The following is a 27,984-nucleotide window of genomic DNA, read 5'->3' as shown; positions in this document are numbered from 1 at the left end:
CCAAATGAAAATCTTTTCCTCAGTCACCTTCATCACAGAAAGTCTCTCCCACCCCAGGTTAAACTGAATCATCCGTCTCTGCAACCTCGTCATCGCTCTCCTTCAACAACTCCACCTCCTCAACAAACCGATGCATCTCATGACTCCGGCTCGATCCCAACAAGCTCATCAACCGCGTAGAATATCGCACGCTAAACTCCTCACACTTCTTAATCGTGCCGCTAGCATGCACGCATCTCAAAATCACATGATCCCCCTCACCACTCCCACTCCCACCATTCTCTGAGTTCTCGCGCAATTTTGTCACTAGCGTCATTGCACCCACGACCCAGTTAAGTTGATCTCGATCGCATCGGATTATACCAGTCAGGGTCTTATTTGAGAAATATCGCACCGACATCAACTGTCCCGCGGAGCCAGCTGCTATGTCGCCATAATGTATCTCTAGTGACTTGCGTATCGCGTGGAGGATTGTGCGTTGCGTTATCCCCGATGGCGTAGGCTTGTGAAGCGCTAGAAGGCATGATTGTTGCGATTTGGCCAATTCGTGGAAATCGGCACTTGATGGCGATGCCGATGGTGGATATAGGATTTCAAAGAGGATGTACCTGTGTTTGACTCTGACCATGACTTTTTGCAATTAGAAAAGACTTGGGTGGGGAAGAGGAATCTACGAAGAAGGTGTGGTACTCGTTACTTCATGCTCGGAATTAATTCTCTTTTTTACATCACTAGGTATTTTTCAGATAGCTCACGTGCCAAAACCGCGTTCCCGTTGAGATTGTAAATCAACGTTAAATTGTAAGCAGCGTCCCACGCAAGGTCATAATCGGGGTCCAAGTCATTTTCATCGGAGATTTTGAGGACCTCGTCATAATGAGGGATTGCAAGACTAGATAATCCAAGTGTGTGGAAAAGTCTACCGAAATTGTACTGAATTTCCTGGATCTCGTATATGGTAGCATTCTTGGATCTATGCTCTTGGTACTCGAGCAAGTAGCTTATCCCTTGGAGAAGCTGGTTGTGTCTATTTGCACTCATTCTCTGCATTGATCGATGGACGTGGCCCAAGCCGAGCATAAGACAAATCATCGGGTCGCGGTTATAATGCTCATAGGCTCGATTCAAGTAGAATATGCCCGAGGCGTAACTCCGGTTGCCGCCTAATAAGTTGGCGTAGATGTAGGTCAAGTCGGCGTGGCATTTGCCCAATTCGACATTGGACAAGTCCGCTGAAACGGTGGACATTCCTGAGATGTATTTCCCAGTGAAGCTCGAGTCGTATGCTTTCAATTGTCGAAGAAAGTATTTTTGCTGGTTATAGCTGGCAAACGTCTGCCAGAATTTCAACCCCGAGGCATAGCAGCAGATATAAAACTTGAACATGAATGGTGAAAACTGATTTGCACTGAGCAAGTGCCGCGTGAATACCTGGACATTCCCATCTGGCTGCTCCAGCACTATACCCTGGATAACTTTCAACACTTGCAATATGATTTCCTTCTTTTTATCCTGGTGGAACAAACTAACATTCATGGCAATCGATAGAATCTCGTCGGCATATTCAACATTTTTCTCATACATTGCCACTAGGAATGCAAGCTGGGCAAAAATGTCAAACCATTGGTGATAAGTCAAGCCTCTATACTCGGACTTGGAAGTCAACGACCGGCTCGGTGTTTCATTCTGAGATATACCTTCCAACAAGTTGTACGCCCTGGCTAATTTCTCATCCAAATCCATATTCTTCCTGCCGCGGTATTTGACTATGCCTTTAAATTTCTTCATTTTGTCTTTGGGGAAAAAAGTCTTGACATTGGTAAACATCTCCACTAGTTGAGTTGCCAACTGTATCCATGCCGAAATGGCAATCTTGTCCCCCGCGTCAACAGAGTCTTCGAGTCTCTCCATTCGTCCATACATGTCCAACACTTTTCTCTTTGCATTCATCTCCAACTCTTCCTTTTCCAACTCGGTGAGCCTGACCCGTTTAGGAGTTTTCTTGATCCTGGTTCTAATCAACGACAAGTTTTCCTCCGCCTGCACAAGAGACTTTTTGCGTTCTTTCGAGCCTTTGCGGGCACTTTCCTTCTGTACTTCGATTATCAATCTTTCCGCTTGTGCGTCATCTCCCAAATGGTGCAATGTTTCAGCCAAGGCAAGTTTATAATCAACGTTTTTCCAATCAGCTTTTAGCAAGTCTTCGTAAGCTTCCTTGGCTTGAGCATAATCCTCGGTCTCGTAATAGCATTTTCCCAAGAGTTGCACCAATTCGACACTGGGCTCCTCCGAGCCTAGTGCGCGGAGCAAATAAACTAGCGCTTCTTCGTAAAGCCCCATTTCTTCTAGTAGTCTACCGGCTTCGAAATACAAATCTTCGATATCTTCCTGCTTGTCGTCGAGCAAATATTCAAAGTGATGCAACGCCTCGTCCTTGTCACCTGCTCCCAAACGCAACACTCCCATTTTGAATCTAATGTCAACAGGGATATCATATGGCTTTTCGTTGAATGCTTTGCGCTCCTCTTCGCTTAGCTTGTGAAGGTGGACAGCATTCTTGAACCTTCTGTTCACGTCAAATTCGGAGTCATCTTGATCATCCCAATCCTCGTTCGCTCTACCTTGGATCCATCTTGCTGCTAGTTTCATGACATTTATTCCTAGTCGATATGAGTGGTGCTGAACGTGTAGCTCTAGCAAGATATTTAACTCAGTCCACCCAAATGTCGGGTATATCTCCGGCAGCGGGGACTCGTCATGATTGATGTTCCAGTCCAACATCTTCATATATAGGTTTATCGCGTCATTCAACCGTTTTTGCTCGGCATATACTGCTGCAATGTATTTGAAAATGTTGGAGTTGGTCGGGTATACTTGTCGAGCTCTACGGAATCCGTCTAGAGCCTTACCGTACTGCTTTTTTTCCTTGAAAAGTAATGCTCTTCTTAGTAAATACTCGGCACTCTGATTCGCGTCGGACGAGATGGCGCGTGTATAGCAATAGATTGCTTGGTCGATGTGTCCCAAATCGGCCGATAGTTCAGCAACTTGCCCCCAAAACTGGTGATCCCATGGGTGGATATTAGCAGCTAGTAGCCACGAATTGCAGCAATCATTCAAGTTGCCCGCACTTTGGTAGATTTCTCCAATTGCCTTGTAGGCGCTGAAATTTCGGGCGTCGTGTTTGATGACTTCCTTGTAGAGACCCAACGCCACTTGAAAATCGTTTCTCACAAAGGCCTCATTGGCCTGGGAAAGGAGCATTCGCACTTCCGGGTCCAAATTTCTGTTATCTGATCGCGACATCTTTTGCTTGTACGAGTACTTTTTCCCGTCGCTGGGCTTTCCCCTCTTGTTTCTTCTCGAGTTGAAGTTGCTGGCTCCCTTGATGGCATCTTTCAAGTCAAACTCGTCATTGTAATCGTCATTGTCCTCAGAGTCAAGTAGAAACTCGTCATCATCATCTTCTTCTTCTTCTTCGTCCTCTTCTTCTCGTTCTTGTTCTTTGTCTTTTCCCACTTGTTCTTCTTCTTCTTCGTCTGACTCGTTGTACATGAGATCAGCGACATTGTCGTCTTCGTCATCGCTCTCAAAGCTCTCCACTCCCAATTCGCCAAGAACCCTGTCTAGGTTGTCTTCACCATCCAGGTCGCCGAGCAAGTCCGCTCCCCCGCGTTCGTTTGCAAAAAAATTCGCACTGGGCTGAACCTCGTTGGAGGACATTGTGCTTGGCAGTGAGTTGACCTGCTGACGAGTGAGGGAGATTAGCGACTGTAAACGTCAATGCGAATGTGAAATGGATGTGAAAATGCTACGGCCTCTGTTTACATCTAACTCATTCACCTACTCGGTGATTTTGCAATCTAGCGCGAGTCCTCTTTCTTGAGAAACAAACAATCAAAACAACGAAAAACCACCCACACGGGCTTTTGAACCGGGCAATATGCGTCCACGAGCAACCCCCCACGCTGCAAAAGAAGAAGTACGAGTTTGAGGAATCAAGAAGGGAGAGCATGGAAAAACTTTGTATGAGATACTGAACAACGTGGAGGAGACAAGGAGTGGCAACCCCCCCCTACTTTTCCCCCCCCCCCCCCGGATCACGTGACTGAGACCCATCAACTGAGACATATCGTCACGTGACGTATATACAAAACACCCTTGATGAACCCCCCCCCCCCTTTACCCCCTTCAGAGGTTCACTTTTCCACTCAAACACGGCGCTGGCACCTGAAAGTCGAGTCTTTTTTGGTTTTTTCTTTTTATGCCTTTTCGGACCTCCGACATTGAAAGATTAGGGAAGAAATTTCCATTCCGTTGCCAAACGATCGAGCAACACAGGGCCTGTAAGCCTCAAGGGTCAACCGCGTCAAGCCCTCCTTGATAAAAGAAGAGCAAAAGAAACAATACTGCAGCTTTTTTTTTGGCCTACATGTAAATCATGGCAACACGATGTGCTCCCCCCCCCCCCCCCCTCCGTCAACCTGCTGGAACACCAACCCGCGAGTGAACATCCCTTTGCTTACACGCTGCGAGTCTCTTCTGGTTGATACCACCACCACCCATGAATGCACCACTGACTAAAGAGCGGGCCGCTACCAAGTGAGTCGGTTTTAAAAGAAAGGCTCGTATTCTCTCCACTCCTTTCTTCTCCTGCCCCCTTCTTCTTCTTCCTCTTGTTTTTCAAGAATTAAACTTGACCATCGCTACTGATACTGCTACTGGTTTGTCACTGTCCATTGCTGTCCATATACACATCTGTATTACGTAAATCAGGGGTTTGTACAAGAGAGGCATGTCGGAGTTAAGAAGAATTGCACTATCGAACACGAGCCTTAAAAACATGGGGAATTCCCCTGTACATTCAGAGACATCAACTCCAACTTCCCTTAATCCACCAGCTTTTCCCAACAGAGTAACTCCAAATAGCAGCAGCAGCAGCAGCAATAGCAACAATAACAGCAACGGCAGCGCTACTACGGGCAAAATGGAAAAGACTGACTCCTTGACCAACTTGACTAAGCCTGAATTGTACGGTTTTTATCAAAATGATTCATTCATCAACTACGACAAAGATTTGAATGACAGTACGTCTGAATTGGAATTGAAAGTGAAAAAGTCGCCGGATCTGAGATATCTCAACGGAGACGCCAACGGCAGCACCGTGCCGCTGAAGCATCAACATCTGCTTCACCATCCCCATGCCACGGGTTTCCCGTTCATTGTCAAGTTGGTGATCTTGTCGAGCTCAGCCTTTTTGTACAATGAGATCATCAGACACATCAACTATAACCACTTTAGTGAAAACCAGTTGGTCAATTTCCCATTATCCATCACCCATGTTTTCCTTTACTCCATCGTGTCAAAGTTCAAATTGGGAACCTACATTTCCGATATAGACGAGCACGACTTGGGCAAGTTGTTTGACAAGATCTTTGCCTTGACGTTGCAGGGCTTGTTAATGGCTTCAGTGCATCCCATCTTGGATAAGGTGTTACCAAGCATCTTCACCAAGAGATTATTATCGTCCAACCCAGCGCTGGCAAATCGCAACGGCACAACCAATTTCTTGAATGACTTGATCAGAACTTGTGTCACGTTTTTGGGTATAAGCTACGCCATCCGCAAAATCGAATGGACTAGTTTTTTGCAAGTGTCGATCATCTGGTCCTTGATCAATCCAGGCTTGTGGTTACTCTTGGACGGAACTATTCTGGGCTTTTTGTCGTCGCTATTGGTTACAGCTGGATGTTGCGTGAGCATCTATTTGCAAAATGCCCGATTTATCTTGAGCTATTCCAAAACCACCAACGATATCATTGCCTTGTGGTTATGGACCGGCAGTTTTTTCTTTTGTGGGATAATCATCTTTGGTAAACTTGGTAGAGGGTTATTTGGAAACGGGGGCAATTAGAAAGAGAAAAAGCAGAGAGATAAGATGTGTGTGTGTGATGACGATGACGATGATGACGACGACGATGATGTGTGATGTGTGATGATAACGTTTAATGATTTAAATGTCAAACTCATCTTCCCCCTACTCCTTCCTCAGTGCCCCCCCCCCCTTTTTGTAAAAAATCTCAATTTATTAGTATGTAATCTAGACTTTGTTTGATAACCAGCAAAAACCCTTTATTCACGTCTCGTCTCTGAGTGAGCAACTGTAGAATACGGAGCTCCAAATCATCTTCTCTTCTCTTAGCAGACGTACACACTGAACAATTCTAAAATGTCAGTCCTTTCAACGTCCAAGACCCAAAAGCAGAGAAATCACAATATATACTTTACAAAGGCATAACTGAAGAATGCAAAAAACAAGAATAACGAATATTCATTTCAAATGAAACTACTAACAGGAATGCAGTCGACGGTGCAAATATATCAACAAAAAAAAAACAGTCCAAAAACAATCAAAAAACGGTATGAATTTGAATGCAAGCAACGAAAGGAAAAGGTTTTTGAAAACGTGTCAGCCAGAAACTTGTTAGGTTGACATAAATGAAACTCCAAAATAATTTGGAAATAGTGGTATGAATGAAACTGGAACAGGTGGGTATAACGCCCTGAGTTCTAAAGCAATATGACGAAACTCAACAACAAACCGCAAATAGCAGCAACACCTGAATAGTTCAATCCAAAGGTTGCAGCTCCCAGGTTATCACGACGTTCAACTTCATTTACTTCTGGTAAGCTCAGGGTGCTGAACGCTTGAGCGTATTGGTCTCTCAATCCCAACTCCAGTCTGACATCGCTGTAAATGTCTTCAAGGGCATCAATAGCAACAGTGGCAATATCCTCGGCAATTTTAACGAGGAGGAGTTGGTCCCTAGTTGTAGTCAATGGACAATAAGTTGTGTATTCCGTTTCGGAATCCCAACTGGTCACAGTGACAACTGTAACACCGGTGCTGACAGTATTGGTATGGCATGCGTCTTCGTGGCACGAGGTGATTGTAACAACAGTAGTAGTCTTGGCAACTTCGGTGGTGGTCTTGGTAATAATCACTTCATCAGATCCAGTTGAGCTTGGTACAGTTGATAGCTCGCTAGTTGTAAGAATTGGAATCGAGGAGCGCCGGCTCGAACTGATCAAAGACGATGAAGGAGTGTATGGTAGTGATGAAGAAGTGATTGGTTCTGATGAACTAGATGGTAAAGAGCTTGATGACGAGGAGTATCCCAGTAAGATAGACGACGAACTAGATGGCTCTTCTGGTGTGCTTGAGCTTGCAACACTAGATGACCAAGGTGCAGATGAGCTTGAGCTAGGAGCCACAGACGAAGGAGAAGACGACGTTGATGAGTTTGAGGATTCAACTGAAGATGACGACGACGACGATGGTGATGGGGCGGACCAGCTTGAGGACTCAACTGAAGATGATGAGGATAGTTCAGCGCTGGATGATGGTGAAGCGCTGGATGATGGTGAAGCGCTTGATGAAGATGGCTCAGCGCTGGATGATGGTGCAGCCGAAGATGATGGTGAAGCGCTTGATGAAGATGGCTCAGCGCTGGATGATGGTGCAGCCGAAGATGATGGTGAAGCGCTTGATGAAGATGGCTCAGCGCTGGATGATGGTGCAGCCGAAGATGATAGTGAAGCGCTTGATGAAGATGGCTCAGCGCTGGATGATGGTGCAGCCGAAGATGATGGTGAAGCGCTTGATGAAGATGGCTCAGCGCTGGATGATGCAGGGGTCAAGGATGAGGATGGTTCAGCAGATGACGACGGCTCAACACTTGACGATGGCTCAGCAGATGAAAATGGCTCAACGCTGGATGATGGTGCAGCCGAAGATGATGGTGAAACGCTGGATGATGGTGCAGCCGAAGATGATGGTGAAACGCTGGATGATGGTGCAGCCGAAGATGATGGCTCAACGCTTGATGACGATGGCTCGACACTTGATGATGATGGCTCAGCAGATGAGGATGGCTCAACGCTGGATGATGCAGGTGTCAAGGATGAGGATGCCTCAGCCGAAGATGATGGTTCGGCAGATGACGATGGTTCGGCAGATGACGATGGTTCGGCAGATGAGGATGGCTCAACACTTGACGATGGCTCAGCTGACGATGCGGATGGTTCAGCAGATGAAGATAGCTCAACACTTGACGATGGCTCAGCAGATGAGGATGGCTCAACACTTGACGATGGCTCAACACTTGACGATGGCTCAACACTTGACGATGGCTCAGCTGACGATGCGGATGGTTCAGCAGATGAAGATAGCTCAACACTTGACGATGGCTCAGCAGATGAGGATGGCTCAACACTTGACGATGGCTCAACACTTGACGATGGCTCAGCAGATGAGGATGGCTCAACACTTGACGATGGCTCAACACTTGACGATGGCTCAACACTTGACGATGGCTCAGCTGACGATGAGGATGGTTCAGCGCTTGACGATGGCTCAGCAGATGAGGATGGCTCAGCAGATGAAGATGGCTCAAAGCTTGAAGATAGCTCAACACTTGACGATGCCTCAGCCGAAGATGATGGTTCGGCAGATGACGATGGCTCAGCTGACGATGAGGATGGTTCAGCGCTTGACGATGGCTCAGCAGATGAGGATGGCTCAGCAGATGAGGATGGCTCAACGCTTGACGATGGCTCAACACTTGACGATGGCTCAGCAGATGAAGATGGCTCAGCAGATGAAGATGGCTCAAAGCTTGAAGATAGCTCAACACTTGACGATGCCTCAGCCGAAGATGATGGTTCGGCAGATGACGATGGCTCAGCTGACGATGAGGATGGTTCAGCGCTTGACGATGGCTCAGCAGATGAGGATGGCTCAACGCTTGACGATGGCTCAACACTTGACGATGGCTCAACACTTGACGATGGCTCAGCTGACGATGAGGATGGTTCAGCGCTTGACGATGGCTCAGCAGATGAGGATGGCTCAGCAGATGAGGATGGCTCAACGCTTGACGATGGCTCAACACTTGACGATGGCTCAGCAGATGAAGATGGCTCAGCAGATGAAGATGGCTCAAAGCTTGAAGATAGCTCAACACTTGACGATGCCTCAGCCGAAGATGATGGTTCGGCAGATGACGATGGCTCAGCTGACGATGAGGATGGTTCAGCGCTTGACGATGGCTCAGCAGATGAGGATGGCTCAGCAGATGAGGATGGCTCAACGCTTGACGATGGCTCAACACTTGACGATGGCTCAGCAGATGAAGATGGCTCAGCAGATGAAGATGGCTCAAAGCTTGAAGATAGCTCAACACTTGACGATGCCTCAGCCGAAGATGATGGTTCGGCAGATGACGATGGCTCAGCTGACGATGAGGATGGTTCAGCGCTTGACGATGGCTCAGCAGATGAGGATGGCTCAACGCTTGACGATGGCTCAGCTGACGATGAGGATGGTTCAGCGCTGGATGTCACGGCTGAAGCAGACGATGATGGCTCAGCACTGGATGACTCGGCAGATGAGGATGGCTCGACGCTAGATGAGGGCTCAACGCTTGATGACGATGGCTCGACACTTGATGATGATGGCTCAGCAGATGAGGATGGCTCAACACTTGACGATGGCTCAACACTTGACGATGGCTCAACACTTGACGATGGCTCAACACTTGACGATGGCTCAGCAGATGAGGATGGCTCAACACTTGACGATGGCTCAACACTTGACGATGGCTCAAAGCTTGAAGATAGCTCAACACTTGACGATGCCTCAGCCGAAGATGATGGTTCGGCAGATGACGATGGCTCAGCTGACGATGAGGATGGTTCAGCGCTGGATGTCACGGCTGAAGCTGAAGATGGTTGCTCAACGCTTGATGACGATGGCTCGACACTTGATGATGATGGCTCGACACTTGATGATGATGGCTCGACACTTGATGATGATGGCTCGACACTTGATGATGATGGCTCAGCACTTGATGATGATGGCTCAGCACTTGACGATGATGGCTCAGCACTTGACGATGGCTCAGCTGATGAGGATGGCTCAGCACTGGATGTCACGGCAGATGAAGATGGCTCAACGCTTGACGACGATGGCTCGACACTTGATGATGATGGCTCAGCGCTTGACGACGATGGCTCGACACTTGATGATGATGGCTCAACACTTGATGATGATGGCTCAGCACTTGACGATTCAGCTGAAGATGGTGGCTCAACGCTTGATGATGGTGGCTCAACGCTTGATGACGATGGCTCAGCACTTGACGATTCAGCTGAAGATGGTTGCTCAACGCTTGATGACGATGGCTCGACACTTGATGAAGATGGCTCAGCACTTGACGATTCAGCTGAAGATGGTTGCTCAACGCTTGATGACGATGGCTCGACACTTGATGATGATGGCTCGACACTTGATGATGATGGCTCAGCACTTGACGATGGCTCAGCTGACGAGGATGGCTCAGCACTGGATGTCACGGCAGATGAAGATGGCTCAACGCTTGACGACGATGGCTCGACACTTGATGATGATGGCTCAGCGCTTGACGACGATGGCTCGACACTTGATGAAGATGGCTCAGCGCTTGACAATTCCGCTGAAGATAATGGTTCAGCACCAGATGATGGCTGAGCTGACGAAGATGGCTCAACGCTGGATGACTCAGCCGAAGAAGACGAAGGCAAACTCGAAGAATCAGAAGTACTTGACGAGGGACAATCGTAAACACTTTCGGTGGTTACACCCTGCGTAATGGTAAACGTTTTAACAGGCCTGGGATTTTTGTTAGATGCACCATCACAGCCTGTAGTTATGGTGACTATTTTAGTTGAAGAAGGAACGACAACCGTAGTCCAACGAAAGTTTAAATGGTCCTGGTCTGGTTCTTCGGCTGGAGCAGAAGCTGCGGCCAGCGCTGAAGACTGAGAAGCAGCTAATGCTGGGGAAAACAAAACCCCAGCCACAGCGAGTGTAACACCAAATCTCATTGCTCAGCGATCAAAAGTTCAGTTGCAAATGAAGGTGACGACAGCTAAAGCAAACTTTCCTCTTCCTATTCCTCCTTTTGCAACAAGCAGCATCCAAAAAAAAAACCGGACATTTCGCCCATGTATTTATACTCCTGGAGACCAAGTTGAAAACCTCACCGTTTGTGATAGAAATGCGATTATCAGATACATTATGGGGAGGTAATAATCTTGATGGAATAGTCCAATAGCAGTTGCAGTTGCAGTTGCAGTCGTAGTTGCAGCCAATATCAGAACCCACCAGCTTTGTTTGTTCTTCACTGGCTGCAAAAGAGAAAAAAAAAAGCGAGCAAAGACAATCAATCCCGAAATTGCAACTTAACTACAGGACAGCTATGGAGGCCACATTAACCAATGCATAACCATATAACAATCGAAAGCCCCCATGCACTTTATTCCCAAGGTCCTGGACAATAGAGTCACCTAATGGTTAATAGCTCAAACCACCGAGACCAAAAAATGGAAAAAAAGAAAATTGGGCGTCCGGCAGGCAGGGGAAGTTCATATAGTTGGATGCAGCAACCGCAAAGTGTCCGATTGTTCATGGGGCCATGAGTGATAACTACCTGCCAAATTGGGTCAAGCGCAAAGAGACGCCTTCCAGGTTTTTACAACTTTACATGAGAAGCTGACCATGTTTTTCGTCCGAGACAAGCTCACAAAGGTGACAATGTCGATGATAATGTGGAAGGTTCTTTCATCTGAACAACAACGGTACCTAAAATGGGGGCTTCGATTTGGCAGGGGAATTCCTTCTTGATTACAGGAAGCAAAATGAATTTACTGGTGAAGATAAAGGCAGGTCGGTACTAACTTGATTTTTGAGACACCCTGGTTAGGTTAAGTTAAGTTCGGTTAGGTTAGGTTCGCTCGTGGGCTTATCAAAAGTTGAATTGTCGAGAGGAAGGAGAGTTGGTTGGAAAATGATACAAAAAAAACTACAGTGCTTTCCGTGGCCCAATGAGCTTGCCTCTGTCCAAGGGAGGAGCCCAAAGTACCACTATTGTGTTGTCCCGATCCTCCCTTCCCCTCCCCCCCCCCCCCCCCCACACCTCCTTTTTCCTCCTTCCGGTCTTTAGTTTTGCTGCGTTTGACTCAAATTGGAAATCTAAACCGTGCATATGCGATTAATTTAATTGAAATGGGACTCCATAGGGCTATCACGAAACTTCTGTGAGTTTCATGTAGCCTTTTGACTGAAGCAAACCAATGAGTTATAATATTTTTGCAGTTTGCAGCACTCAAGCGTGATAACCAGTAGCCACGGGGTACATTGAGAGGAGAAACTCGTTTTTGTTTTGTCAATCCCACCTCCCCATTACCCCCTTCGTTTCAAAAGCGTGCTATGTAAGAGGTTTTTGATAAGAAGGAAAAGAAATTTGGTCACATCTATCATCCCAATGGTAATTCAGACATGAGTTGAAAAGAAAAAAGTTTTTTCATTTTTCAAAGAATTCAAAACCGGAGTTATATGCCACAATCCATGGAATGTGCTTCGTATGAGCAACAAAAAATTGAGCTTGCTGCGTTGGAGTTTTCTTTGATGAAGTTCACCTGTTGTGGCCAGTAAAAAAAGAGACACTATTTTAAAGACCAAAATCATGGTTATGTGACTACGAAAAGCACTTGTGCAGGGAGGCCAATGCTTAGGTTAGACTGGTTAGTTAGTTCTCCCAGGCACGAGCCAAATGGCAGGTAAAACAAAAGTCAAGTTACAAGGAATGGTGCATAATAGCGAGACGTTATTGACCGGCAGCCGAACAATTGCAGAATAAATGCTGCACGAGACCTGCTTGTGCTAATTGCTGCAACTTGCGCAGTTAAAAAAAAAAACCAAAAAAAAACCGACTCTGCACAGTTGCTTTTCAACTCAATTTCCACAATCAGATCGCCATGGTGCCTTATTCCAAACGAGCTGTAACGAAGGAATGATTGTCTGCGTTTTCACGTTACTTTTTTTTTTGAGTAATTTTACAAAGACATGCAAGAAGTCCAGTATGCCGCGAAGTACTCGGATTTATTTCCACCAGCCAAATCCTGTACTCCTATTCGACGAGTATCAAGAGCACTTTCATCATGGACTTTTGAGCGTCCAAGTTTTTATGTGTTCTATTTGTTGAGCCTCTCACCAGTGAGAAAAGGGAAAAAAAAAAAAAGAAAACAAAGTTGCCCAGTTTTCTTTCGCAAGGTCGGAACACCTGGTGCTTCTGGACCACGTTAAGGAACAGTTCAACTTTTTTGCTTCTGGACCACGTTAAGGAACAGTTCAACTATTTTATTTCTTTCCCACGCCTTCACGCCAAAAATCTGTTTCAAGTTCATTTGAGATATCGCGTTGTCTGCCGTGTAGGAAAATAGTAATGCCCCGGCGGCAATCATTATCTTTGCACTAGGCGGAAGCCAAAATGTGAAAAAACAACCTCCTCCCCCCTAATCCCAGCCGTCCATTTGTCTTGCCTGTCAAAATTGTAAATTGCCACACTTGTTTCATTGCTGAGCGACGTTGGCTTCTTGCTGCACCTGAAATTCTTGGTAAAAGTTAAACACTTTGCAGAAACACCCAGTTCTTCAGCATCGGAGACGGTTGGATTTTCACAAATATAGGCGTTACTTTGATCGGCACTTATTTATTGCTTGCAGAAAAGCCACTAGAACGATTGGCGCGTATTATCCAGGAGCCGTTTGATCTCGACAACAAGTGGATTAAACAAAGAAAAACGAAAAAGAAAAATATTAGTTCGGCCCCAAGAAGTGACTTATCCACAACTTAGGGGTTTAGTCGGTACAGCACAATAGGATGATGTTATATTATCGAAACAAGAGAAATCCGGCACTGTAGATTGAAAAATGCCGTTCGACTCACTCGATAAGCAAATTCATTTGAATAGAAGTGGAGGTGGGAGGCGGAAAAGATTAGTGGTAATGCTAATGCAAACCACGTGTGATTTTAGGACCAAACTGTTGTCATGAAGAGCGAAGGCTAGATGGGGGTTAATCCAGGTGGAATCACATGCAAGAAAAGGACTTGCGCTCATCCAAACCTTGCAAATCAGGGGCAAGTCGTGGATCCATCAGCTCGAGATAGAAATATATTTCTTCTTTTGCTTCAGTATTTGGTACCTTTTTTTTATTGAGGATTTTAAAAAAAAAAAAAAATATGTAAGCAAGTCGAGCTCCAAACCATAGGTACAGCTCCGGATGTGAGTTAATCCAGCCACCATAATCATGCCATCAATTGTGGTGTCCGTTTTGCCGGTCGCGAGCTGTAGGTTATTTTCCGATTATTGTTGTAACTGCAATTTGCCTCCTTATCTTTGATACTGCACTTGTTAACCCCGGTGCGTGCTTATTCCGAGCCTTGGCGCAGATGCCAACTCTGCGGATCAAAAGGATAGCTTGCGTGCTTTCAGAAGAGCTGCAGCGGTTGCGATTCCTGACACTTGGTTCGCACAATAGTCTCACCAAGATATCTCGAAGAAAAATCAACTCTTTCTCCCTAACTCAATTGGCTCCGCGGAGTATCAACAAGCACATCTTTTTGAAGGTGCAGGACAAAAAGATCCATCTCATGGGCTTGGGCGAGACAAGAGCCAGTGCAAGTTCGATCGATTGTTTCTTTTTTGTCGGCTCAGGTTGGGCGCTCATGAGGAAGTCTATTATTTGCTTGTTTTCTCCCAGCCAAGTTTTTCACATCGAAAAGATGAGGTTTACAATTGTTGTAATTTTTTGTTTCTTTTGCCTTGTCAATATCACGTTCGAATCCAACACTGACTGCTCAAATTGCACTCTGAATGGACTTCAAAAGAGTCGGAAGTTCATTTTTCCATTGAGAAGCCTTTCTTTTATTCACCTTTGCCCTGAACGAGTTTAGCGGTTTTAATTGATTGTAGATCTTGCTCAACGATAGACCTCACACGCAGTATTTCTTGGCCCTCTTCTCATCAATTTCGTATCCCAAGCATCTTATGAAGGCATGCTCCAAGCCAGCAACACCACAGTTATTAATCCGATCGAGCCACTCATGAAACTGGACTATTTTCCCCACCGGGTTCAGAAACAAGTCCAAACTTGCATTACCACAAACTATTGTGCTTTCCGGTATTGGCCGCGCTGCGTTGCACAACCGTTGTAGTTTCAACTTCAACAAACAAATTTTGGTCAGTTAGAACGGAGGCAGTACAATCACCTTCCAAAACTGTGTCAATTTTCTTTTCTTTTTTTTTTTTTTATGGTTCCTGAGGTCAAGTCACAATGGCTGAAGAAGAAGTACGTAGATCCATACGGCAATCGAGTGGATCTTCGTGTTGAAACTAGCTCCGTTGATTGCATTGGATCAGGGGGAAGGAAAAAGGGTAGAAAAGGGGGAAAAGATCAGCGGGTTTCGTTGCCTCCATATTTCCTGTCAAAACTCAATTCTGGGAAAGAATAGCAAAAAAAAAAGGGGTAATTTAGAAGCATGCCGGCGGAGTCTGGACCTGAACAGTTTTTTTTTATTTTAACCGTTGCTTTCGTTGGCCGCTGGGGTTTTTCAGCTGGTGCGTTGGTGGGCCACGATCGATTCCCAACCACCACGGCATTTCGAGTTGTAGTTGCTCTCCTCCAAGGACTCATGCGCGAAGGTAGGTACACTTGATCCATTTAAGGATGGCTTACCTGGTATGGAAAGCGACCACCAAAGACTGTTTGTTGAGCATCCCTTTGGCTCTACGGCAATTCTGGCGATATTTGCGCAAAATTTGCAGCCAAACGGCGATGTGGGTTCCACGTTATGACCAAAATTGACGTTTTTTTTTTCTCCGCGTTGGAGAGACTTTGGCTTCAAACAACTCAACAAGCATACACATACATACGAGAGCCAACAGGAGCTCCACCGTTTCAACTCTCACACATACGAGAGCCAACAGGTGGAAGGAAGAAGGGAGAAAAAGATGGCAATCTATTCGTTTTTCATCTTTGACAGGCACTGCAATTGCATCTATGATCGCGAATTTTTCCAGTCGTCGGCGTCGACAATTGCATCCTCGTCAGCTTCTTCCACGACATCGATAGTGGCAGCCACGTCATCGGCGAAAGAAGTCCCCGTTTTAAAAGGACAGGTGAACAAGAACAATGACGCCAATAGCTCCAAACTTCTCTTTGGGATCCTTTACTCTCTCAAAACCATAGCTGTGAAATTGATGGATGGCAGCGGTGGTGGTGGTGAAGACAGTTTACAGCAGGCCAACGAGTTGAAGCAATTCACCATGGGCCAATTCAAGGTGCACTTTTGGGAGTCACTCACCAAGTTCAAGTTTGTTATCATTAGTGATTTGAAAGTGGTGGATCTACAACTGGTGTTGTGGCAGCTATATTCAAACTATTTCATGACCCATGTTGTTGAAAACTCGTTGCTGCCGATTGAGTTCAAATGGATCGATGAACAAAGTGCCGCGGGCGCCAATAGTCTGCGTGAAGCGAATGAATACCTGGGAAAAATCAGTAATAGCAAGTTTATTGAAGAGACTGACAAGTATTTGCAATCGCTACCGGCGTTTTAAACTGAATGAAAACCCCGGTCTACTGGATGCGTTCGGAATGGAACCATGCAAGCTCTCTGGCGATTTAATGGTCTAAAGAAACGACGAGAGTTGTGGCAACAGTGTTTTCGATAAAATGTCGAAGGCACTTGTGTTTTCATCGAATCGAATGAGGTCCGAGCTTGCTCCTAGCTTGTTAAGGAACTTTATATAAATTTACAACTACTACGTTTACATTGTGCATTGGCCTAACCTCTTGACTTCAACTCTCGAAGGGGACAACTGGAATCTATAAAAAAAAAAATTCATGCCATCAAATGTCACCGCTCGCAAGACTCTGCTGCTATTACTGCTGATGCTAGGCACCGGTTACCTTCCTGCTCATTCTTTTCAGTGACAGTGGCCAGCCACGCATTATAGCGCCAACAGCTCAACCTTTCCACCAAGTCTCGACCTAGAAGCCATCTTTACTCGTGTGGCACGCATCCTGGAAGAAAGAGCCCCCCTCAAAACGACAAAAATCTCCCATTTTGCACTAGACATTTCCAGCTCTTCAAACTCTATCCAGCACCCTCAAAATTTGATGTTCGCCCCCCTTCCTCGTTTCAATGTTCAATTTTCACGCTGACTTCCAGACACGTCCTCATCACCAGCATCGTCATCATCTTGCAGTTTGTTCCCTGTTGCCTGTAAATTATACTCTGCACTCCTGATATAGGACTCCCACATGCTTGCAATTATCTCGTTGTCGAGATTGTTCCTATTTGCCTGTTGAAGCATTTTGTTCATGTCGACAATCGATTCATTCAAATTTTCCTTAACATTGGGAGTTAGTCATTTGGGTCAAAAGGAGAGAGTGTTCAAGGGGTTCTTTTTTTCTCTCAACTCCAAAAAATACATACCACATTGTTTATTATTCTGGCTAATAAGGTCTTGTGGATCTGCTCGTGAGGATTCTCCATTTTCCGGTTCAGTGTTGGTGGTTTTGGCTGTGGTTTTGGCTGCCTTGTGAGTTTTAAATGTGGGGTCCGGTATAAGTTGTTTACTGTTCTTTTTTTTCAATTTTTGAACTACGCGACTTTCAATAAAGGATGAGCGCAACACCAAGAAGTTGAACTTGAGTGGATTCCTAAAGGTTATCAAAGACACAAGATGTTCAAATTGGCGAACATTGACCCTTACCAGCTCTAAAAAGGCATTAAGAGACAGGAATGTAAAAGGTAGGAGTCAAAAACCAATAGAAATGAATTGTCTAAAAAAATTCTATAACTTATTAACAACAGCCTCAATGACCTTTTGAACGTCTTTCGAGGCTGCATCAGCAGTCTCTAGCACTTCAGCATGGCTAGCCATACCTTCACTCAACGCTCTAGGGTTCTCCTCCAACGCACCTGGTGGTTTCTCGCCAACACCGTCGTTGGTGATCAACGACAATGCAAGCACTTTTAATCCGCAATGGCGAGCAACAATCACCTCTGGAACAGTAGACATACCCACGGCGTCACCACCGAGTGTCCTAATCATTCTCACTTCAGCTCGGCTTTCAAACGTTGGTCCCGCAGCGAAAAAATACGTCCCCTCGTTGATCTTTCTCTCTACGCCCAACTCCTCTTGTGCAGTGGTCATAAAGAGTCTTCTCAACTCATGGTCATAAGCGTCGGAAAGAGGCAAGAACCTAGGCCCAAAGTCTTCCAAGTTTGGTCCTCGAAGCGGGTGCCAGCCTGCTAACCCGGGGAAGTTGATGTGATCTTCAATCAACATCAATTCGCCCGCGTGGTAGTTTGAGTTGACGCCTCCAGCGGCGTTGGTAACAATGACAATCGAAACCCCCAATTGGGCAGCAACACGAACGGGGAAAGTCGTCTGTTGGAACGTGTAGCCTTCGTAAAAATGCAATCTGCCCACCATGCACACCACGGGCACTTTATTCGAGCCCATGACTCCAAATACTAACTTCCCCGCGTGGCCTGGCACCGTCGACGTTTTGAAACCTGGAATATCGTGGTAATCAATCTCAATTATGCTCGATGCGGCCAACTTGTCTGCGATTCCACCTAATCCTGAGCCGCAAATGATCAAGACTCGTGGTTTCGCCATGGGCGAGCCTGAGATCTTGCTTCTGACTATAGTGGTAGCATGGTTTATAAATTGCAAATACTCGCTAACAGGTACTGTTGTATCGGCCATTGTCTATTTTTTTTGGGGTCTATCTTCGCAGCTTCATCTGATGAATTGGACAAAATTTAAAGGCCACGAGACTGAGCGGCTGGGTATTTTGGCGTGTTCCTTTAATTTTCCTTTTGCCGCGCAAGCACCAACGGCCTAGCAACAACGGCCCCTCCGCACGTGAGCAAAGTTTCAAGAACAAGATCAAAACGCTTCTAGTATATTTGCTACTAATGGTATCTGTTTTTTTTTCTACATACAGGCTTATTCGGGCCACCAGTCAGGTATAACAGCCTTGACTCCAATTTCAACCTCCTTTTCCCCTTCTTGAGGAGTGAATTTCAACTTGAAAAATGGGAATTTCTCCACAGACGAAATTGGCAACGTACAGAATCCGAGATTGCCATTCCGCGCAAGTGTCTTGCCGACTCCGTTTCTTCTGACTCTTGCTCTTGGTGACCTCAGCTTCATGCTAGATGCAAATGGGTTATTACTTTGAATCCTGGTGGTTTCTTCACCACTCTTGCCTTTGTCCATCACTTCTCCTTGTTCTTCTCCTTCGAATAAGGGCCAAACTTCGCTCTCCTCTAAGGACTCAATCGGGACATCTTCAGGTGCAATCAACTCAACTTGTGGTAGTGCTTGAGTTGACTCGCCACCAGCATACGACTTTGCCTCTGCCACGAACTCGGGAGTGAGACGGAAAAACTCCACTGGGAAAACCCTCTTTCTCGTTGTTTTGTTGTTGTATGTTCTAATAGTCAATTCTTGACCTACGTAACATCCCTTGTCCAACGACAATCCATTAGTGTAGTCCAAATTGCATTCAAAGGGAAGAAGCTTGGCATCATCGCGGGCATCGTGCGTCTCAAACAAGCCATTGACAAATCTCCTCTCTTCGACAGCCAGTTCGGCAACTTTGGCAACAGGGAACTTGAAATTACTCGAAAATAACTCATGAATCAAGATATCCTTCTCTTCCTTTTCTTTTTCCAGCGTCACATCTTCAGTCACTTTTCTATTCGTAACAAACTTGAATCCAAAGCTCGGTATTCGATTATCAAAAGCAAAACCCAAGATATTCCCCGCGTATTTCGTATTGAAAATCACCTCCTTGCGAATAAACGAATTCGCCAGCTGCAAAGCATTGACCGGATCTGCACTGCTGAAATACTCCAGCTGAACATCTTCCATCCACTCCAAAAACTCCTGCGAGTCATCGTAATAGTAGTACGAATGCAAACCTTGATCCTCTTGAAATTTGACCTTGGCGCTCAATTTATGCATTTTCAACATCGTCAATACTGATCTCAGGTTAGCCTGGTCAACTTCGATCAAGTACCCCGGTGTTTGCATCAACTCCAGCCAACAGTCTTTGTAATTGTCAAATGGTAAAGTATACAAGAACAAATCAGTAACAACCCGGCCTTTACTATTCAAAATCATCGAATTGATTCCATCTCGACCTATACCAATATTAAAGTCGGGGTCGTAGATGTCTTCATGCATTAATCCATAGTTGGATCGAGTGTCTATTATCTCGGCCAAGTTGGCGTGTCGAGACTCGGCTTCACTGATTGTATGTTGCTTCTTCTTGATGATGTTGGGGAGCAATCTTGACGTGAGAAGCCCATTGAGAAATTTCGTGGCGTCTATCCCGCGTACTTGTATTAGCGACTTCAGTAGTCGTGCTAGACCTGACGTGGGGAAGGCCATTTTCGGTTCCTGAAAGTACAGACAGGTTGCATTGGCCGTTACACTAATCAGATGAATCTGGTGGAGATTTTGAATCCGTTCTTTTTTTTTTTACCTGCGAGAGTCATTTCACGCGTTAGGGGGGTGTGGCGATGAAAGAATAAAACAACTGAAATAAAGGGGCATTGGCAAACGAGTTCAAAAGGTAGGTGAAGAGATCAAAGGTAGGTGACAAGTTTTCAAACAACGGAATGTATAAATAGGATATAAATGGTGTGTGCTCTTTCTTTTTTTTGGATAAATAAATAAATAAATAAATAAATAGAGATATAAATAATTGAAAATAATAGCTAACGTCCCACTCTGAGTTTTCAAAGCATCAAGCTTTTTAGTAGTGGTTAATTTGAAGACTCCTACCGACGGTGCTCTTATGGACAAATGGTGAGACATAAGATATGCTCACATCTTCGGCATCTTCAAGAGGGGTCTCTCCAACTGTTTCCACCTTGACGTCAGTCTTTGGGAAGCTGTCAACACTATGAGACAACTCGTCTCTGATCCTTTCAGACAACAATAGTTTCTGTTTGACATCGTAAACATCATTCTTTGATCCTGGGTGGTGCAAGTTTACCGTTGAATGGTTGGCTGAACTAAGAGCACTTGACACTGTTGAATGTGCCTGGCTGCTAAAGTAGGAGGAGCCACGGTTTCTAATCTGTTCGGTTTGTTTCAAGTCCCCATAGTCAAAGTACCCATAACCGCCCATAAGTTCAAAATCTTCGTCATCGCCATCGGCTTCCTCATCATCATTCTCGCTGCTCTCTGAATCCTTACGTTTCCTCTTCGATGCGGCTTCTGGTTGGCGCTCGGAGTGCGGTTTAGCTTCTGGCTTCTCGCTCTCAAAATCTATCTGGATAGGGTGCGTTGTAGCTGTATCCAAGGAAGTAGTGCTCAATTCGTGCTCGACCCTTAATCTCTGCGACTCCAACTTTTTTTGCTCAGAGTCACTTATTGACATTTGAGCAGATGAAGTTCTGGCTCTCATGTTGACTTTCAAGTCGTGAACAACACGATGGAAGGTGTCCAAATATCGATCAGTTTGTCTATGCTTGGAGCAAACGGTAATCTTAATCTTGTCCTGGTGAATAATATAAGCAATTCCAAAACCTTGGTCAATAGCTGGCGGGATGCCAAACAATCTCAATGCAGGGTTACCGCAGTTTGAAATCAAAAGCTCTGGTCTCAGCAACGTATCGACACATGAACTGAACAAGAACGGCAATCTAATTTCACGAGCAACAAAGTCCGGGATTGGTGGCAAGTGCTTGTTGATTGCATTCAACCTACGTGCCGCTTCGGGTTTATTCAAAATTTGCACAATGGACATGAAATGTCTTTCAAAACCCTTGCCTAGCATCGCGTCGTGGTACTGTTTCGAGTGCAGGTCGCAGCATTGTTTAAACAATTTAAACTTTTCATCGCCATTGGGACTAGTGATGTAAAGCTTGCACAAGGTTTCAATCGACTCGTTTTGAATGGGGATCAATTCGGTTCTCGCATCCTTAAACTTTCTAGTTGTAATTGGCTCCAACGTGTTGACCATTCTACCGTATAATGAGTAGTTGGCAATTTGAAAACAAATCTGTAAAATCGAGTCAACCGACAATCCAAATTTAGCTGCCAATCGCGTTTGCAATTTGATGGTGTGAGTCTTGTACTCGTGTTGAGAAATGAGATCTGCCAAATGAGTTTCGGAAAGATGTATAAGGTGCAACAACTCGTTGGTAATGGTGAATGGGACTTTGAGCGCCTCGGGCTTGGCAATCTGCGATGGAGCATAGGTGACTTTCGGATCAAACAAGGTGTATTCGGAACCATTGATGTTTTTGGCCAATTTCAAAACCGAGTCTGTATAGATATCACTGATAAATCTTAAGATAGCCGTCGAGTCCATCGTCAACGATTCCCAAACCACCCCGGCAACGGAGTTTCTAGTAACAACCAATTGCAATTTGTCGTACCATCTGGAAGTACAGGTACCGATTTGGACATTCAACTCGTTAAGAACAGTGGTACCATGTGAAATCACCATGGTCTTGTCCTGATCGCCAACCGGTGAGTTTGAATCAAAAACCAACACAAACAAGGCGTCATCAATCAATTGCATTTGAGTCGCATTGGACTTTTCCAACTCGTATCTTGCCTCTCTCCAATTCTTCAAGTTTTGCGAAGTGATCGAACCAATCGAGTTGTTGATGGACTCCACAGGGTCAACCACATCCGAATCGTCAATGATTTTTTGGAAAATTTCAGCCAACTCGTGATCGTGGAAGATTACTTTGTGCTTTGTTCCCGATTCAGCAAACTCGTCTTCGTCATATTCCGTCAACACTTCCAAGACGTGAAACTGGTTATTTGAAATGATCAAGATGTGTCTCGAGTCATTAATGTCCTGATACTTTCTCATGCTGATATCGGAACTGCCACCTTCAAAATCCGGCACTCTTGAAGTTCCAAACAAGTTCTTGTAGCAAGACATGGTCAAGGGACTCTTGTTCTTTGGCGTCACATCGGGCTTCAACGTACCATTTCTCAAAGTAACAATGAATTTCAAAGTTGAATTAACCAAATTAGCAGACCTTTCCGCTTGATTGGGAGGATGAATGGTTTTCGAATAAGGATCTTCTTCCAATATAAGGTACGGGTTCTTGGGCAAGATGTCACTCTTGCTAACACTGTAAATGGCAGGGGTCATGTTGTTGTTGACAACGTCAAGATAGCTATTATGCTTCTCTTGATCCTCAGCAATGGCAACCAAGTGCGATTGGATCAACTGGATCAACTCGTGATCTAGAAAATCACTCGCTTCCTTCAATACTTCCTCATATTCCTCAGGGGTCACAATTGCTTTCAAAGCCGCCAAGGCTTGCTGAACAGTAGCCGCGAGAGGTGGCACTGGCAAATTTGGTAACTTGTCTTCATTTTCAAATGTGCGGTGGGTACCGTCATGCATTTTCGAAAAAAGTAGTAAGGTAAAGACTTGTTATTAAAACAGAAAACCAAAAAAAAAAGTGGATAGCTAGCTGGATATACCAATGGCTTTTGTAGTAAGGGAATCCTGCTGTAATTTAAATACCTCTTTTCTCCCTCGATTGTATGTTTGAGTCTGTCTTTTTCTTTTTTTTTCTTTTCACTTTGTTTTGATTATTTTCTTGAAAGAAATGGGCTCGGTTAGACTTTTGTTTGTGGGGCAGTCAAGATGTGATGTTATATATCTTAGATTGACTTTCTTTTCTGTCCTGGTGGTACTAACAAGGAGTCACATAACCTTACATCGTCATTTCATCCCTCCCCCATGCTTAACAAAACACCGAGAATCTTTTTTAGTGATCTTAGTGATTAAGAAAGAAAAAAATAAAAAATAAAAAAAAAGGCACAATCTCACTCATGAAAACCGGGTATGGTGTAGCACGTGACCCGCCCACATTATTACCCCAGAAAATTCTGCAACTCTGCAATCCTGCCATCCTGCCAAGTGGCATATAAGGCCACTCAAACCTCTGGGTTCGCTTAACCAATTAAATTATAAAATAACAGGACGTCCAAAAATAAAAAAAAAAGATTTCAAGTGGGGGTGAACATAGGGCAACACAAGACACACGGTTAAATTTCCTTGCAAAATTACTAGATTCAGCATCCTCAACCGTATTGTATAAATAATAACTGGGTTTTTATTTGGATGCACTGGAGAAAGACTCGAGGCAAGGATCCTGGGGTAGACGTCAAAACACCGTGGGGTTTGGGGATACAAGTTGGTCGATAATTTTTGCTTTGTAATTTTTTTGGTGTTCTGTTTCTCACGTTGTGCTCACGTTGATATGGGAGTTGCTTGCAAGGCACTGACTTTTGTTTGTTTTTTTATTACCCGGTTTCTATGAGCTCTGTTACGCTAAGCTGTCATCATCGTGGGTAGAGGGTTGTTGTTGAAGAAGAAGTGGGAAGCAGAAATGTAGAAAATTTGGCTGTAAAAAAAAGAAAATTTTTTGTTTTTTTAATTGGGACTGTAATTTCCTCAACGATAGTGTGTACCCATTTGAAGAGATCTCATGAAGATACTAATAGACCTCTATCCAGGTTAAACATTACATTGGATGAGAGAGTGTGCAGTGAGAGCTGCGATCTTGTCTGTCTATTGTTTCAAACAATGTAAATTTACCTCGTCAATCATCATCTTATTGAACGTCTTTTTTTTTTCAGCCAATTTACTGTAGAAGAACCCTGTATCGAGTAAAAAATTGCGCTAACCTTGCGGCACCAGAATCTCAGATCACGTGCACGCATTCGATTACTTTGTTGGACAAGATGCCGTACCAAATGAGATTTGAATTTCGGCCTTCGAAAAACAACAAAAGAAAAACAGAAAGAGCCCAGAGAAGAGTCCCAACACACTCTCCGGTGTACGGCTCTTATCTATTGTTTTTTTTTCGATGAACTAAGGCGACTTACTATTGGTCTTGTCGATGAGGTCGAAAGATTGGAAAAAAAAAAAACTTGCCCAAAACCAATGCAAATGAAGATATAAGATGTTGAAGGGATCCCGCTCTTGCTTCTAAGTAGTCATAAACATCCAAGGGTTCTTTTCTCCCCAAAAACAACGGTCATGAATTTGCTTGCGATTGTCCTTCTTTTCTCTAGCGTTTTGGCCAAAAAGGTCTTTATCGACAACGATGGGTTAACAGCACCAATTGCGCTATTCCCACTCAAGGCAGGCTGGGAAATCGTTGGCATATCTGGATCATTTGGCTCGGCTTCGCTAGTGGATTCCATGGCCCAGATTTCATCTGTTCGTGAAATCTACAATCTTACTCAGTGCATCCCACAATATAAAGGGGCCAGTCAACCCTTGTTGCGTACTCCAGAAACGTTTCAAATTTGGGAAGAATTGTTTGGCACGTTGGTTTGGCAAGGTGCATTCACCCCCGGCTATCAAGATGTGTATACGTGGGACAATGTCACTTTTGACGATAGTAAAATGGCTGCTGTAGCTTTGATCGATGCAGTTAAAGCCAATAAGGATACTGACCCTGTTTACGTTTATGCTGCAGGCATGATGACTACAATTGCCCAGGCTATCAGTTTGTATCCTCCTTTGGTCAACGAGTCTGCTGGGTTATACATCATGGGTGGATACTTCGATACTCAGTATGCTGCTGGCACGGGAGCACCCATAATTAACGATATCAACACAGATATCAACTTGATGGACGATCCGGAAGCAGCCCAGATTGTATTCACTGCTGGGTGGAAAAAGCTCGTTATTGGTGCCAACGTCACAAACTATCTAGTTCCAAGTCAAGCACTTTACGACAGAATTCTTGCTCGTGCAGACTTGACGGTTGAACAGTTGGCCGAGATCCCATATTTCCAGCAACTAAGCACCTTGTTGGCTACTGGCAACTATACTGAAAATAATGACCAACAAACGTTGCCATTCTGGGATGAAGTTGTCCTGGCATTCATGGTTTTCCCCGATTTGATAGAGAGTTCAACGGATTTCAGTGTTGCTGTAGACACCCAGTTTTACTCTCCATTTTACGGATCATTGAGAATCTGGGGCCACGAGTTTGCCCCAAAGGGAGTCAAGACTGGTAATGCCACAATCATTAATCTGATCAATGACGATAAATTTTATGATTTATTGATTGACGTTTATTTTGATGACTTTAGATCATACTGCCACGATCAATCAATCTATGAATACCAATTTGATTAACTTAAAAAAAAAAATAGAGACAGTCCCCTTTTCTAATCGTTGCCGTTGCCATCCTTGTTGGCGTTGTAAAAAAGGATTGCTTATAGATTTATAGACTTGTAGATTTGAAAAAAAAAAAGCAATTGTGCTATCCATTCATCAATACCATGAGGCTATTCTCCACGTGAAACGGTCCCTCCAAGGCTTTTGAAATTAGTAACACGAGGCTTTACTTGAGCTTGATTCATCTCATGTAAGTGCCAAGTTGAACAATTGTGATTTTCTCACCCGCCTTTTCCTTTCCTTTCCTTTCCTTTCCTCCCCCCTTCCCAAGCTCGCTCCATCACCCCCCCTTGTTTTGAGATTCTTAACGCTCGGTGCCGCACTTGTCTAACAAAATTCGATCGCCACATGACCTCACCGTCTCACCACCACGCCCCACAAGTGAGAGGAACCCAACTCCCAAAATTCCATCGCCCATCACAGTAGGGGACCCATCTGAATATCTCAAACTTCCCCCCCACTCCCCTCCCACACACACACCCGTGGAAGGATGAGTGGAATAGCATTGAAGATAACAGCACTTTTAATCCGCACGATATCGAAACCAATTTCAAAAGCAATAACGAATAGAGCAACCTCGAATGAATTTTTCCGACAACAATGTATAGCATTTGCCAACTATTTACATCGTACAGATGTCAAACTTCGAATGAACCTATTGGGGGAAAAGAAGATCAGAGTGAGACCGTTGAATGACAACAAGGCCATTGAACAAGGAGCAACATTCATCTCGGAGGCGTTTTTATTTAGCGTTGCTGGCGGATTAATCTTTTATGAGGCTTATCGGAGCAGGAAGAAAGCTACAAATCAAAGAGAAGCACTTGCTGATGACATTGCGGTGCTACAGAGCGAGATTGAGTTTATCAAGGACAAATTGGGCACTATGAATATCCGATTGGACGACTACAAGGTTCCTGATGGGTACAAGCCCAAGTATGTCAAGATTGGCAATCAGAATGAGGACAAGAATGATGGCACGTCATTGTCACCACCACCGTCGCTGTCGCCGTCGTCGCTGTCGCCGTCGACTTCTAAACTATCATCACCACCACCACCATCAAACAAGTAGAAAACCATCTTGTACATAAAGCATAAAAAACAGAGTAGACGCAGACGAGTCAACAGAAATTATAGATTTATATATAATACAAAATTTAACAAAAGGGAAAAACTCAACACCATCGCCATCCTGCCTTGTAGTGGGCCACTGCCACTACTGTTGCCACTACTTTTGACTCTTTTTCTTCTCCACTTTCAACAACAAGGCTTTGTTGATGTGTGGTAAAACACCACCATAGGCAATGGTAGCCTTGATCAAGTTGTCCAATTCTTCGTCACCTCTAATTGCCAATTGCAAGTGTCTAGGTGTTATCCTCTTGACTTTCAAGTCCTTTGCTGCGTTTCCTGCCAATTCCAACACCTCGGCAGTTAAATACTCCAACACTGCAGTAAGATATATCGCTGCTTTCGAACCTACTCTGATCTTGTTTTGAGCTTGCTTCTTAAGATATCTCTTGACTCTTCCCACGGGGAATTGCAACCCTGCTCTGGCTGAATGGGACGTTGACGACTTGGCAATCTCGGCTGATTTGCCCTTACCTCCATGTACTTTTCCTTTCCCTGACATTGTATTGGTGAACTCTAGTGTTGTGTGTGGTGCGGCGTGTTAACTGGTGTGTGCTGACTGGCGTGTGCTAACTGGTTTGTACTATGTGTGTGCCGCGTGATAGGTGCTATGTGCTGTGGTGTAGTCAAAGTTAAGTCGAAGTAAACTCAAGTTCAGTTGGCTGGGGGGTTTGAAATTAAGTGGTGTTTATGGGAAGTTGT

General features: G+C 44.8%; 12 protein-coding genes across 12 annotated transcripts; 5 read left to right on the top strand and 7 right to left on the bottom strand. All coding sequences in view use genetic code 12, as the record gives it.

The window, feature by feature from the left end:
- Positions 1-58: 58 nt before the first annotated feature.
- LODBEIA_P24130 (uncharacterized protein) lies at positions 59-628 on the bottom strand (the record flags this gene model as incomplete). Its single annotated transcript, XM_066972410.1, has 1 exon — positions 59-628. The coding sequence occupies one exon, from the start codon at positions 626-628 to the stop codon at positions 59-61; it is 570 nt and encodes a 189-aa protein (XP_066829351.1).
- A 95-nt stretch (positions 629-723) lies between these two features.
- Positions 724-3,723, bottom strand: LODBEIA_P24120 (uncharacterized protein; the record flags this gene model as incomplete). The annotated part of the gene is made up of 1 exon (XM_066972409.1): positions 724-3,723. The coding sequence occupies one exon, from the start codon at positions 3,721-3,723 to the stop codon at positions 724-726; it is 3,000 nt and encodes a 999-aa protein (XP_066829350.1).
- Positions 3,724-4,987: 1,264 nt separating this feature from the next.
- Positions 4,988-5,914, top strand: LODBEIA_P24110 (uncharacterized protein; the record flags this gene model as incomplete). The annotated part of the gene is made up of 1 exon (XM_066972408.1): positions 4,988-5,914. One exon carries the CDS (start codon positions 4,988-4,990, stop codon positions 5,912-5,914), a length of 927 nt encoding a protein of 308 aa, XP_066829349.1.
- Positions 5,915-6,530: 616 nt separating this feature from the next.
- LODBEIA_P24100 (uncharacterized protein) lies at positions 6,531-10,570 on the top strand (the record flags this gene model as incomplete). The annotated part of the gene is made up of 2 exons (XM_066972407.1): positions 6,531-6,567; positions 6,915-10,570. 2 exons carry the CDS (start codon positions 6,531-6,533, stop codon positions 10,568-10,570), a joined length of 3,693 nt encoding a protein of 1,230 aa, XP_066829348.1.
- Positions 10,571-15,893: 5,323 nt separating this feature from the next.
- Positions 15,894-16,502, top strand: LODBEIA_P24090 (uncharacterized protein; the record flags this gene model as incomplete). The annotated part of the gene is made up of 1 exon (XM_066972405.1): positions 15,894-16,502. The coding sequence occupies one exon, from the start codon at positions 15,894-15,896 to the stop codon at positions 16,500-16,502; it is 609 nt and encodes a 202-aa protein (XP_066829347.1).
- A 591-nt stretch (positions 16,503-17,093) lies between these two features.
- On the bottom strand, positions 17,094-17,443 carry LODBEIA_P24080 (uncharacterized protein; the record flags this gene model as incomplete). Its single annotated transcript, XM_066972404.1, has 2 exons — positions 17,094-17,297; positions 17,384-17,443. The coding sequence occupies 2 exons, from the start codon at positions 17,441-17,443 to the stop codon at positions 17,094-17,096; spliced, it is 264 nt and encodes an 87-aa protein (XP_066829346.1).
- Positions 17,444-17,744: 301 nt separating this feature from the next.
- Positions 17,745-18,668, bottom strand: LODBEIA_P24070 (uncharacterized protein; the record flags this gene model as incomplete). The annotated part of the gene is made up of 1 exon (XM_066972403.1): positions 17,745-18,668. One exon carries the CDS (start codon positions 18,666-18,668, stop codon positions 17,745-17,747), a length of 924 nt encoding a protein of 307 aa, XP_066829345.1.
- Positions 18,669-18,911: 243 nt separating this feature from the next.
- Positions 18,912-20,363, bottom strand: LODBEIA_P24060 (uncharacterized protein; the record flags this gene model as incomplete). The annotated part of the gene is made up of 1 exon (XM_066972402.1): positions 18,912-20,363. One exon carries the CDS (start codon positions 20,361-20,363, stop codon positions 18,912-18,914), a length of 1,452 nt encoding a protein of 483 aa, XP_066829344.1.
- Positions 20,364-20,730: 367 nt separating this feature from the next.
- Positions 20,731-23,355, bottom strand: LODBEIA_P24050 (uncharacterized protein; the record flags this gene model as incomplete). The annotated part of the gene is made up of 1 exon (XM_066972401.1): positions 20,731-23,355. One exon carries the CDS (start codon positions 23,353-23,355, stop codon positions 20,731-20,733), a length of 2,625 nt encoding a protein of 874 aa, XP_066829343.1.
- A 1,647-nt stretch (positions 23,356-25,002) lies between these two features.
- LODBEIA_P24040 (uncharacterized protein) lies at positions 25,003-26,115 on the top strand (the record flags this gene model as incomplete). The annotated part of the gene is made up of 1 exon (XM_066972400.1): positions 25,003-26,115. One exon carries the CDS (start codon positions 25,003-25,005, stop codon positions 26,113-26,115), a length of 1,113 nt encoding a protein of 370 aa, XP_066829342.1.
- A 532-nt stretch (positions 26,116-26,647) lies between these two features.
- Positions 26,648-27,226, top strand: LODBEIA_P24030 (uncharacterized protein; the record flags this gene model as incomplete). The annotated part of the gene is made up of 1 exon (XM_066972399.1): positions 26,648-27,226. One exon carries the CDS (start codon positions 26,648-26,650, stop codon positions 27,224-27,226), a length of 579 nt encoding a protein of 192 aa, XP_066829341.1.
- A 156-nt stretch (positions 27,227-27,382) lies between these two features.
- Positions 27,383-27,784, bottom strand: LODBEIA_P24020 (uncharacterized protein; the record flags this gene model as incomplete). Its single annotated transcript, XM_066972398.1, has 1 exon — positions 27,383-27,784. The coding sequence occupies one exon, from the start codon at positions 27,782-27,784 to the stop codon at positions 27,383-27,385; it is 402 nt and encodes a 133-aa protein (XP_066829340.1).
- Between the last annotated feature and the right edge of the window lie 200 nt (positions 27,785-27,984).

This window comes from Lodderomyces beijingensis (genome assembly GCF_963989305.1).
Source record: "Lodderomyces beijingensis strain CBS 14171 genome assembly, chromosome: 3".
NCBI lineage: Eukaryota > Fungi > Ascomycota > Pichiomycetes > Serinales > Debaryomycetaceae > Lodderomyces > Lodderomyces beijingensis.
This window is presented reverse-complemented; position numbering and strand designations above follow the sequence as displayed.